This window comes from Bidens hawaiensis, unplaced genomic scaffold, assembly GCF_021521415.1.
Source record: "Bidens hawaiensis isolate Kalapana, Puna unplaced genomic scaffold, B.hawaiensis_p1.1 tig00018216_1, whole genome shotgun sequence".
Classification (NCBI taxonomy): domain Eukaryota; kingdom Viridiplantae; phylum Streptophyta; class Magnoliopsida; order Asterales; family Asteraceae; genus Bidens; species Bidens hawaiensis.
Genome location: NW_027492754.1, coordinates 177,302 through 189,060, shown reverse-complemented (window position 1 = coordinate 189,060; position 11,759 = coordinate 177,302). Strand labels below are relative to the sequence as shown.

Here is an 11,759-nt window from a genome sequence, read left to right as displayed (position 1 = left end):
GTGTTGGGGACAAAGCATGAAATGTAGAAGGTACACGCTGCACAAGACCCCGAGGACGGCTGATTCTCATAACAGAGACGTCCAAAGGTTGTGTAGGCATCACGGTCGGTGTCGGAGGAACCACCGTTGTAGCAGCAACAGGCCTTGGTATTGGAGTTAGAACAGATTGTGGAATTAAGCCAAGCCTCGGATTAGAAGTGATCGTGGTCGTCAAAGTGAGTGCCGGGGTGCTAGTAGTAAGCAACACCACCGGACTTTGAGAAACGGACGACCTTGGAACGTGTGGACCAATCTCCACACCAGATTCGTGCATATCACAACGTTTGGGCGGTTGATCTTTCGCTAACGCCTTGTCTTTCGCTTTCGTTGAGCAGCCTGTGAGCTTGCTGCCTCAACTTCAGCACGTCGTTCATCACCCCCATGTCCACCATCACCACCATCTCCACCATCATTACCACCATAATCTCCACCACCGTTCCCACCTGGTCCTTCTTCACGTTCGGAGTCTGAATCATCGTGAATCCAACGATCATTAGAAGGACATACGTATGCTGGATTCGCCAAGTGACCAATTAAACATTTGGTCATTGGGATATCCTGCGGTTCCTTACTCCTATAGGTCTTCATTCTCTTCATCGTGTCCACATTCATGTGTTCCAACTTCAACACATCGTCTTTTAAAGTCCGATCAATCTCCAAATCAGGAATTAAATCCTGAATAGCTGTATACAACGTGGATACATCAAGAATTTAATGCGTCGATTCTTGACCAAGCAGTTCTCCTTGAGGTGATAGAAGATAAGCTCAGAAAAGTTGAACGGTTTGTTTAAAATAAGAGCTACGAATGCCGATTGTAGCATAATCCAGCATTCGTTGTATCCACCCTTGCGTCCCCCAAGGCAATGTATAAGAACATGTAATAGGTACTTGTATGAAGCGCACAAGTAAGCCTTGTTGTATTGGGAACGTTCAAGGTCAACTGAATAAAATAATCATCGAAATAACCCACGGATCAACGTCCTCTCAAAGTCACATGGATTATCCATGTTGTCCACAAATCTTAACGCCCGTCGGGTAACCCTAGGTGATATAATTATCGACTTGTTGTTGACTTCTGCGACGATATGATTCTCCGACTCTATAAAACGTGCCGAATTCCAGAAAGGTCGAATGATGCTGAAGTGAATCAGTACATCAGCAGTAATGGCATAATGTATCCGAGATCGTCTTAGGAAAGCTATGATATCCCTGAATATGTCCTCATCGGCAAAGTTATCTTGAACAAAAGCACATATGTTGTGCTTTTTGTCAAACGGGAGGAGCGGGATTTCAGGTTTTTGTTGCTGCTGAATATGCTGTTGATCAGCAACTGGAGCCTCTTGTATATTTTCATCAGCCAATTATGTGAAGACATAAACCCGAGAGTTAGTGAAAACGAACATTATTAAATAAATTATTTAAAAATTCATAGAATAATTTTGAAAATTATTAATAACTATCATTCGTTATGCTTCAAAGTTTGTTCATTCGTTACGACGAATGAGATCATTCGTTATAACGAATGGCCTGATTCGTTATGATTAATATAGCGAATGATTGAATTGATAACGAATCAATCATGATTAAGTAGCGAATCAACCATGACGAATGTGAATTTATTCATTATCAGTGCAAACGAATGAACTGATTCGTTATTTTAATCTTAACGAATGGATCCCGAATGGATCTCGAACACGAATGGATATCCATTCGTTAGCTGTAATGAATGACATCAATAATTATCAACTTTAACTTCAACATGTCATAGTCAAAATTGGGTATGAACACCGATGGTCAACATGCAATTGAGAATTCAATTAGGCCATGTATAACGATGAGTATAAGTTAAGCATGAATGAACTCGCAATGACATCGATGATTCATTCTAATATGCCATTTAGATTAAAACTAATTAGAATTGCGGTTATGTTGATAACTTAAGAACCAATGATACAAATGATTAATTAACCCATGAAACAACCATGAATCTTGACTATAAGTATTGCGTTTTGATCGCAATTACCATATGTATATGAAATTATGATCAAAATGTGATTTAGTGATGATTGGGATTTTGAGAAAAATTTGCAAGAGGTCTAGTATGTGAGTGCGAATATCAAGGTGAACGAATGAGACCTTTCGTTCAACCCCTGTTCATTATAAACGACAATTCTTGCACACACTCCCAGATAGCGAATGAGCTCATTTGTTAATTCAAACTTAACGAATGGTCTTATTCGTTGTTTCGTTCGTTATACCCGTTAACGAATGAACAATAAAGAACGAATCAACTCAGATTCGTTTTTCATTCGTTATCAATATGATGACGAATGGAGTCATTCGTTATTAGTGTAGCAGAAGCGAATGACGATAGCAAATGACCTGATTCGTTATCCAAATTAAAATATAAATGACTCTCATTCGTTATCCATATTGATAGCGAATGGACTCTATTCGTTATGATTTCTCATAGCGAATAGCCATTAAATTAACTAATCAAATAAAACCTTTTTCATTTTAAATTACAAGTAATAAATAATGCATCAAAACCCGTGTCCCGATGAACTTACCTTAAAGAATCTTACCGGAAAGAGTAAGATGCAATACTTAACATGTTTTGCGTTCAAAACGCATAAGTTAAAACAAATAATTTAAATGAATAAAATAATTAAATAAAGAAAAACTGAAAAATATTTTGGTATTTTCTTTTAAAAAATGTACCATTTAGCTCGAAAATCGAAAATAAAGCATAAAACAAAATATTTTTGTATTTTTGAATATTTTCAAATTAAAAAACACATAACCAAAAACAAATATGAAAACTATTCTACGAAAGCAATTCATATTTTTGTGAGTTTAAGCAGAGAATCATAGATATATATATAAACATATTAAATTATAAACTTAACTAATATAAACAACTAAATTTTGACCGTGTTCGTTTTTGTTAAGGAATTGAACTTGTTCACGAAGACAAACGATCTAGTATTTAATATAAAAAAAGGGAGAAAAAAAACATTCTTTATCCAAAACATTAAACACAATGACTTTAATTAAATATAAACTTAAGTAGTTGAGATAATAATCATAAACAAAACATCTATAAAACAAGATAGATGTTTATATTAGTTAATAAATTAAACATCTATCTATCTATTCTAATAAAAGAATAACACAATATACCACTACTAGTTTGATCCTTCCATGTTATAGGTGTTTATTTAAGTTTTTATTTTTAATCGTTTTGCAATTTTATAATGATTTATTTTATTTTTAACATAGTTTTGTTTTATAATACATATATATTAGCTTGTTACTATATTTTTTAGTGTTTGTTTTTTTTAATTGAGATGTGTAGGTTTTATAGATTTTTAACGAACAAACATAAACGAACACGAGCAAGTTGATTTTTTTTAAATGAACAAACATGAACATAAATATTTGTCTAAAGAAAAAGAGGACGTTGATGTAGTTGACGATGGTGGGTGGTATCGGAACTTAACCGGGGATGGAGATGATATACCACAACGGAGAACACGTAAATGAGATAAATTAAGTTAGGGTTTGATGATGAAAGTGTTTACCGATAAATGAGATCTAATAACCCATATGAGGGTTATTAGGGTTTCGTAAGACCCATAACCAGTGGAAATTATTCTTTGATGATTAAGAGGCTATTTCAGAAATAAATGAGATGTTATATCCCGTTTAATTAGGGTTATCCGGGTTTGATGAGACCCATGACCTGCGAAAATTATTGTTTGATTATGAAAAGGTTTCACAAATAAATGAGATGTTATAACCCATTTAAAGACTATCCGGGTTTGGTGAGACCCATACCCGCGGATTCGGGTCAAATGCATGATAAGCTTCCATTTAGAATTCAAGCAATATGATGGCTCTAGAGAATAGGGGGAACAACTTGAGAGCGACACGTAGAATTTTATGGTAGACAATTATATAGATAGTTGGATATGCCACTTACTTTATAAAACATACGATTAACAAAATAAACTAAACATCTATCTATATAATCTAATTAAATATAAACTTAAGTAGCTAAGATATTAATAGAGCACAAATTAGATTTGTTAGTTAAACAAGACTTTATAAAACAAACAATTAACAAAATAAACTAAACATCTACCTATCTAATATAATAAAAGAATACAACTACATGCCACTTGTCAATCTCTCATCCATCCTCACCATTTTTAACAGGTTTTCAATATATGGGTTTTTTTCTCGGATCCCGCGTGGTTAATTAACTAATTACCCGACCTAGATATTAACTCGTTTTGTTTTCATTCAACACAATCACAATTACGAACACTAGATCGTCTCCATTGCCATTGTTGCAGAACCTGATTGCTATTTGCCTTCTTCGTTCTCGGGTTACACGTGCAAGACCGTTCTTCTTCACTGTTCCAAATTTATAAACCCTCTATCGAGCTACTCTTTTAAATCTCGTCGCCGTCGTCAACCACACAATGTTGTCTGCTACAATAGCATGGAGCAATCTCAAAGATCTCACTGGTCTTGTCAATCCAGCCCCACCATCAAAAACAAATCCGCTACTGATATTTAGAAACACTACATCATTGAAGAGAAGAAGCAAAACCCTAAGATTTTGAAAACATTCATCAGTTTATTATTCGTTTCATTACTTGTTAAAATTGTTACTTATTTCGTTGAAATTGTTACTGATTAAGCTTAATATAACTCGTTCCTAGCTCACTTGTATTTTAACTTAAGTCGTCCCCGCAGCATGCATTCATATAACATATAAATATTAGGAGAGCTAAGTAGCTAATAAATTCCTGTTCATTGTTTATTATTATAGGTGAAACCAAATGGTTATTGATGAGTGAATCAATTTGTTTAATCGCAGACCACATGAATGTTTTATGCTTTGTTAACATGTTTTAAAATTTATTTTATCTTTATTAATTAATCAATTTTTTATCAATTACCTGTGTAATATACGAGTCTCAAACTAGTAAACAATAAAACAGTACATTTTATATGTTAGAGCATTCTCACACTAAAACACATAATATTTTATCTCTCATTCTTAATTAAAATATTAAATAATATATTTTATATATTTATCATTACCTTTTCTCTCTTTTTCATTAGCAACCATTTTTAAAATATATTAAAAAAATTTATTGTGTTACAGAGACTTTTCAAATATATAGAAAAATCACTTCATTAATAAAAAATCACCTAAAAAAATGAGAAAGATGAGAATGATAAGAAAGATTTGTGGCCACAATAATTATTCTATAAAAGGGGAAAAAATAAAAAAGATGAGAAAATTTTATAGCCACACCTGAATCTTAGCTCTTATCTTTCTGATTTATTCTGACTACTATCACTTTATAAACCGGGCCTGGAGAATTAAACCTTAACGTATCAGGGTAGTACGCCTGGAACAAGAAGGTTCGTCGTACAATTTCGGCGATTACAAAAATAAAGGAGTATATCCCTCTCCCTTAGTGTCTTTCCACTTCCGTTCAGGAACAAACACTTCGCCTAATTCTTTTGAATCCCGGCCCACTTTTTCCCCACTAACTAATTATGTTACGACCACTGAACAAACTTGGTTGACGAACATAGTTTATGCGCCGCTAATGTAGCGGCTTGCCGAGCATTTGACAAACTCACATCATCCATTTCAAAAGGGATTTGTCCTGTGGACACAGGAGCAATCCAACCCGTAGGATTTCCTTTTCCTCTTCCCATTCTGACTTCTGTAGGTTTCCCGGTAATAAAGAACACCTCAACAAAATTAATAAAAAAATCACAACTCAAAGTTAAAAAAAATTTAATAAAAAGGTAAAAAAAAACAATAGTGTTTCTCCATTCTCTCTTTCTAAAAAAAGACATTGTTGAGGAAAAAAAATCATTGTATCTTTTTGTTTATCAATGTGTTTTTTGTTTATTTTCATCGTTGATTGTGTCTGTTTTTTTCTTGACATGGATGTCTTTTTTTCTGAATATTGTGTTATATGTTGTTCGGCATTGTGTTATATTTTACGATTTGTTGTCTTTTTTATTTATAATCGCGTCTCTTGTTTTTATCATTGTGTATATTTTCTCGGTATTGTATATTTTCATCGTTTTTTTGTAACGAGAATGATGGGAAAAACATTTAATTTTTAAATTTTTTTCTCTTTTTTATTTATATTTTGAGTTATGATTTTTTTATTATTTTATTTGAGGGAGTTTTTGTGTGGCCACAAATTTTTCTTACACTTCTTATGTTTGTGTTTCTTTATATTATAACTTTACCCTACAATTCATTAAAATATATAACATGCATTTTTTTATTTTCCATCCCTATGTAACACTGATAACAAACCTGGTTTTTGTTAAAGTACGAAGGTGGGTTGGGACGCTCTAACTATATTACCCAAAAAAAAAAAAAAAAACTCTTAGTAGTCAAAAATATGATATATATTTTTATTTGGAACGGTACTTTTAAAATGTTCTACTTTTCTTTAATATTTATTTATTAAAATTTGCAACCAACTCCTTGGATATTTAAACATTAGTTTGTTTGAATATATTTCATAGTCTTCACACTAAAAATATCGTTTTTATTAATATATATAACTTTTAGGGGTTTCTTTCTGATTTATTCTTTGTAGAAATTCGTTTAGGCTAACCAACTATTATAACTTTATCAATTCCAATTGTAAAAATAAGTTATATGTCACCTGCTCCGATAAAAAATTGCATTAATGCAGCATCATATCAATATAATTTAACCCATTAGAGATAACAAATTTCGTACATCAACAAAATCAGAAATAAGCAAGTAAAAACTTATCAAATGATACGAAATCATAAATTAACAAACGTGTTATTTATAAACATCAATCTTAATCTAGAAACAAAAACTAATAAAGGTGTTATTTATAAATATGTTAATCAAGAAACACCATCCGGGTAATAAAATACATTTTCATCACACTGCATAACATAACCAAAACAAGTCAAATTTCACATAATAACCACTACTTGAATATAATAGAACCATCAAAACAAGCAAAATAGGTAACAGCAAAAGCCACACACTAGCTTGTAACCATCAATCTCTAGAGTTTAGCTTTTATGATAATAAAAAATATCTAGAGCAGCGAAACGTCCATGGGAAAAGGGTAATTACCAAAGATATTGTCCATTAGATAGTGAGGATGAGCAGCATCCATTACCACAAACTGCATATCCTCGGATGGCTTCCAGTGTCGCTTCCTTTGGTTGATGAACCAGTTGTTTATCTGCTTCTGATCTAGCCCTGTCGATTCAGCCAGTGCCAACTTCTGAGCTTCCTGTAAATAACAAAACCACAAAGTTAGCAACTTCATTATTGTGTTAAGGCCACGGTGGAATAAGATTAACACATAAACTGAATACACACTCCACGGTGTGTTTTGTTCATTTGCAGATCTAGCATTAAATTTTATCGTCAATTCAATAACTGTATTAACGAACCATATTTTTCGTTAATTTATTATCAAAATAAACATGTTAAAGAAGACACCATGACTGAGGTTAATGGGCTCATGAAAGGAAACCAATATCGTTTGTGAACTGAAGCATAGTCAATCAATGATTACCAATATGATTTACTAGATCCCGAGTCAAATAAACTAAAGAGGTACTTGGGAGGACAAATAAACAAACTTTTCAGTACAACCAATGCTTTTGAAATAGCAAAGAACGATGCATGGAAGTAAAAGTAAAAGTGATATTACCGAAGGATACGGCCATTTGTAATGACGAGACCACCAGTCAAGCAGCTGTTGTCGAGCTTCTTTTGGTAACTTCCCTTTCTTTCTCTTTTTCATGAACTCCTGCTTCAGACTTCCTAAATAGCCGCTGTACTTGCGTAATAACTGACCTTTCAGCTCCCGGTCTTCAGCTTGGGGATCAATCACACTGTTATTCATCTCAACATCAAGCTCTTCTTCGGATGAACCATTCTGGTCCATGCCTCCCTCACCGCAACCTTAAATCGCATAAGTTTTACATAATTCATTAAACAAGAAATGTAGTTAACAAAGTCATGATGTATTCCATTTTATTGTATAAATAGGCAGTATAGTAACACATTTTTACAATTAATTTTCCCTATATTATATAGATAGGATACATAAAGAGAAAATAGATAGATAACTTAAAACTATAACTTAAAATACTTGGATGATATTGTGTTTCTAATTATCTACACTATATAGGTAGAATACATGAAGTGAAAATAGATAAATAATTCAAAGCGATAACTTAGGATCCTTATGTAATAGATGATAGTGTATTTTGCATTAATCATAGTGTATAACTAGATTATCACATGTTTACAATCGAGTACCGAACAATATACAACATAATACATAAAGAGGGATGAATAGATAAATTAACCTCCAACATTTTTATGACGATAGCAAAAAAATAATAATAACAATAACAATAAAAATAATAATAATAGTTATGCTTATACTTAGATAGTTTTCTTGGTATAAAATTTAAATGGCTATTGAATCAAAGTTTAACAAAATGAATCCCTAAAAATGTTGTAACCTATTTTAATTACCCTGGAAAAATAAAGAATCAATTAAAATCCAAAGCATGCATGAACCCCTAAAATTGTTGTTTAACCTATTTCACCCTGGAAAAATGAAGAATCAATTAAAATCCAAAGTATGGATCATACATATGATAAATAAAGAATGTTTACACCAAACAAAGATGAATAATCTTTTACAATTTGTAGTTTTAGCTTAATTCGAATAAAAGAAAAGTAGATCTTAATTCAAATAATTTGCACTGTTTTTGATATTTTTTTAAAATTAATCCCCATGTACGTTATAAGAACAATAACCGAGACGATGGGAACTTGTTGAAGTTCTGATCCATGTCACCTAAAGAATTAATATAATAAGTTGCACATCAACATATTCAACCATTCAAGAACAATAAAAAAATATATACATACATATAAAGTTAAGCACAAACACAAGTAGGTGAGAAGAAAGATAAAATGGTGTACCAGAATCTAAAGTAGAGACAGAGATGGCCTTGAACTGTGACTCCATTCTTGAGAGAAAAAGCATAGCTTCCTTGAAGGGTTTTGAGAGTTCTTGTTCATATTTAATAAGCATCTCACAGTAAGCTTCCATGAACTGATCAAGAGCTGGATCTTGTCCAACAATGGTACTAGAACTACCCGAGCCAGACCGAGCGGACATCACGGATGCTCGGCAGGCCGCTTCAAGTCGTTCAACCACTTCTGGTGGTGCTCCTATCTGATTTTATTCATAATAAAGAATCAACTTACTATTATTATTATTATTATATTGGTTTACACACATGTACCTGAATTAATCTTGATAAAAAGTTGAATTGTTTTAGTGGGAAAGAATAGGGTTTTGTACATTCTTGAATTATTTCATACCATATGAAGAAATGACTAAAAGCAACTTATGTCACACGCACACACACAAATCTAAAAAACCCAATTCTGGGTTTCATCCTACAAATGTTCTCTCTTCATGATAACCTACCAAAAGAAGAAATAAAATATATACTGGATTACACTCTCTAATTCTTGAAAAATTTCAAGAAATTGACTAGCTTAGCCTCTGGGTTTCTTCTAAAAGGATACCAACTGAAGAATATCTCACAAAAAGATAAGTTAGGTTTCAGGAAATATATATATATATATACAATCACAAATTCTTGTAAAAAAATGCAATACTCCAAGAAAGTGTCTTCTTTCTGGGTTTCTACTAAAAGTACATCAACTGAAAAATCAGTTAATCTCACTAGGTTTCAAGAAAAATGCCGATATTGGATTATACTCACAAATTCTTGGAAAAAAAAACTACAATCTTTTAAGAAAGTGACTCTTGGGTTTCTTTACAGTCATTTAGCTAGGGTTTTCAAGAAACATATATATACCTTTTGACAATTAAGATAAGCAGACAAAAGACGAGGGTAATGAGGATGAGACATGATCTTGGCTTTAACATGAATGTTGCTATTATCAGCCTCAAGCATCATTGCAGTGTTATGATGATCCTGAGGGTTGACGAATAGGGTATTGTGGAAGACAACAGGAGATTGAGGAAGACACAGAGAAGAGTTATTATTATTATCAGCTCCAAACCTCATCAAACAACCAGCATCACCGTCCATTGATCTGCCTACAATAATATTAACTCAAGTTCCTGTGCATAGATACGTGCATAATTGTCTTGTATTGTTTGGGAGAGAGAGAGAAAGAGTTAAGGGTGGTTTCTCCCGAGATTTAAGCTTACAAAAGGGGTGTTGTTCAGCCCTTTTACTGAAAAACCTATGTACTAGTGATAATAATATGTCCAAGTATTTAACCAGACAATGAATGAAAGTGCTTTGGAAAATGGGTGTGGTTACAAGCTTTTTTTTAAGTGTGTGTTTTGGTGTTTGTAGGTGTGAGAGAGGGAGATATGCAGAGTAATGTGATGTATATCTTGTTTGTATTGGTTAAAGAGAGAGAGAGGGTGTAGGTATAGTGGTGTGTGTGTATAGTAAGACTTGTGAAAGAGAGAATGGTGCAACTGGCAGGGGTTTACCTTCCCAATGAAAACCCTCTCTCCCTATTTCCTTGCATTGCCACTAGGGCACTGTCATAACTTGCAAACTCTAGAGTTTTTAAGGAGAGAGAGTAGGAACGATCAAATCGAGGTGGTGTATTTTTCTAATTTTAAGTCATGAGATGATTGAGTGTTGAGGACAAAGAAAAGTTAAAATGGTTTTTAATTCACTCTATGTTTTACAACAATACTTCATTTAGTTTTTTTAATGGCCAGTTTTATTTAAATCTTGAGGTACTAGAGCTAAGAGTATTCTTAACTAATTCTTTAAATTGTCAGACCCATATAATTTAGAATAAAGCTTAAGAAAACCATTAAAATTACCTTTTCAATCAATTTCTTATTATATGGATGAGTTATATGGCAACTAAAATAAAACCTTAAATACAGGGACTCAATTTTGATCCATACCATATAATATATCACATATCTTTCAATAACCATTTACTATATAACAAGACAAAATAGAAAAAAATAATAAAGAATTAATTTATGGATATGAAAAGGGAATAGAATGTAGAAGAATTTTAAAAAATGATAGATAAATTTACGGAATGGTGCTTTTTAGCTAAATTATAGGGAAAAATATATGGAATGGGCCGGGAATGCTCTAATCAAATAGTACAACAATATTGTAGCCCAAGGATAGACCGTTCAGACCAAGGATAACGTGAAAACATGAAATCTTCGAAGTCTAAGCAAAGTAAACAATGTTAAAAACGAAATAAACGAGGTAATGAAAATAATGAACAAAAACATTAAAATTATGAATGTTGCAATATGCAATTCGATACGCATTGGGTTCGAGAATAGCCTAGATACGAAACTTTTAACTATCGCAATATAAAAAAATTTAACAAATGGAAATCTCCGAATAAAATATCAATGTGACTAGCAGCAACATTGAGATAAGTAAAGTATACATTACATGTAAATCGATTATAAATTGAAATAAAATGGATAAACGAACTTTTAATATCAAAATTTCAAAATTGATTAACTTTGTGAAAGGAAAAAAATCTCAATAACAACTTTGAGTTTATCGAAGTAAACAATTGAAATCTCGAAATTTAAATT

At 32.4% G+C, this 11,759-nt stretch overlaps 1 protein-coding gene across 1 annotated transcript; it reads right to left on the bottom strand.

Moving 5' to 3' along the window:
• Positions 1–7,178: 7,178 nt before the first annotated feature.
• Positions 7,179–10,328, bottom strand: LOC143555617 (homeobox protein knotted-1-like LET6). Its single transcript, XM_077045135.1, has 4 exons — positions 10,009–10,328; positions 9,098–9,353; positions 7,806–8,059; positions 7,179–7,379 (listed from the first exon to the last, which is right to left on the bottom strand). The coding sequence occupies exons 1-4, from the start codon at positions 10,243–10,245 to the stop codon at positions 7,179–7,181; spliced, it is 948 nt and encodes a 315-aa protein (XP_076901250.1). The 5' UTR covers positions 10,246–10,328.
• Between the last annotated feature and the right edge of the window lie 1,431 nt (positions 10,329–11,759).

Excerpts from the sequence above, each read along its gene's own strand:
- LOC143555617 (XM_077045135.1), bottom strand. The coding sequence starts at position 10,245 with ATGGACGGTGATGCTGGTTGTTTGATGAGGTTTGGAGCTGATAATAAT. Across the intron at positions 8,060-9,097 it reads TGTCTCTACTTTAGATTCTG|GTTGCGGTGAGGGAGGCATG; the intron begins GTACACCATTTT and ends ATGCGATTTAAG. Across the intron at positions 7,380-7,805 it reads ACAAATGGCCGTATCCTTCG|GAAGCTCAGAAGTTGGCACT; the intron begins GTAATATCACTT and ends TGTTATTTACAG.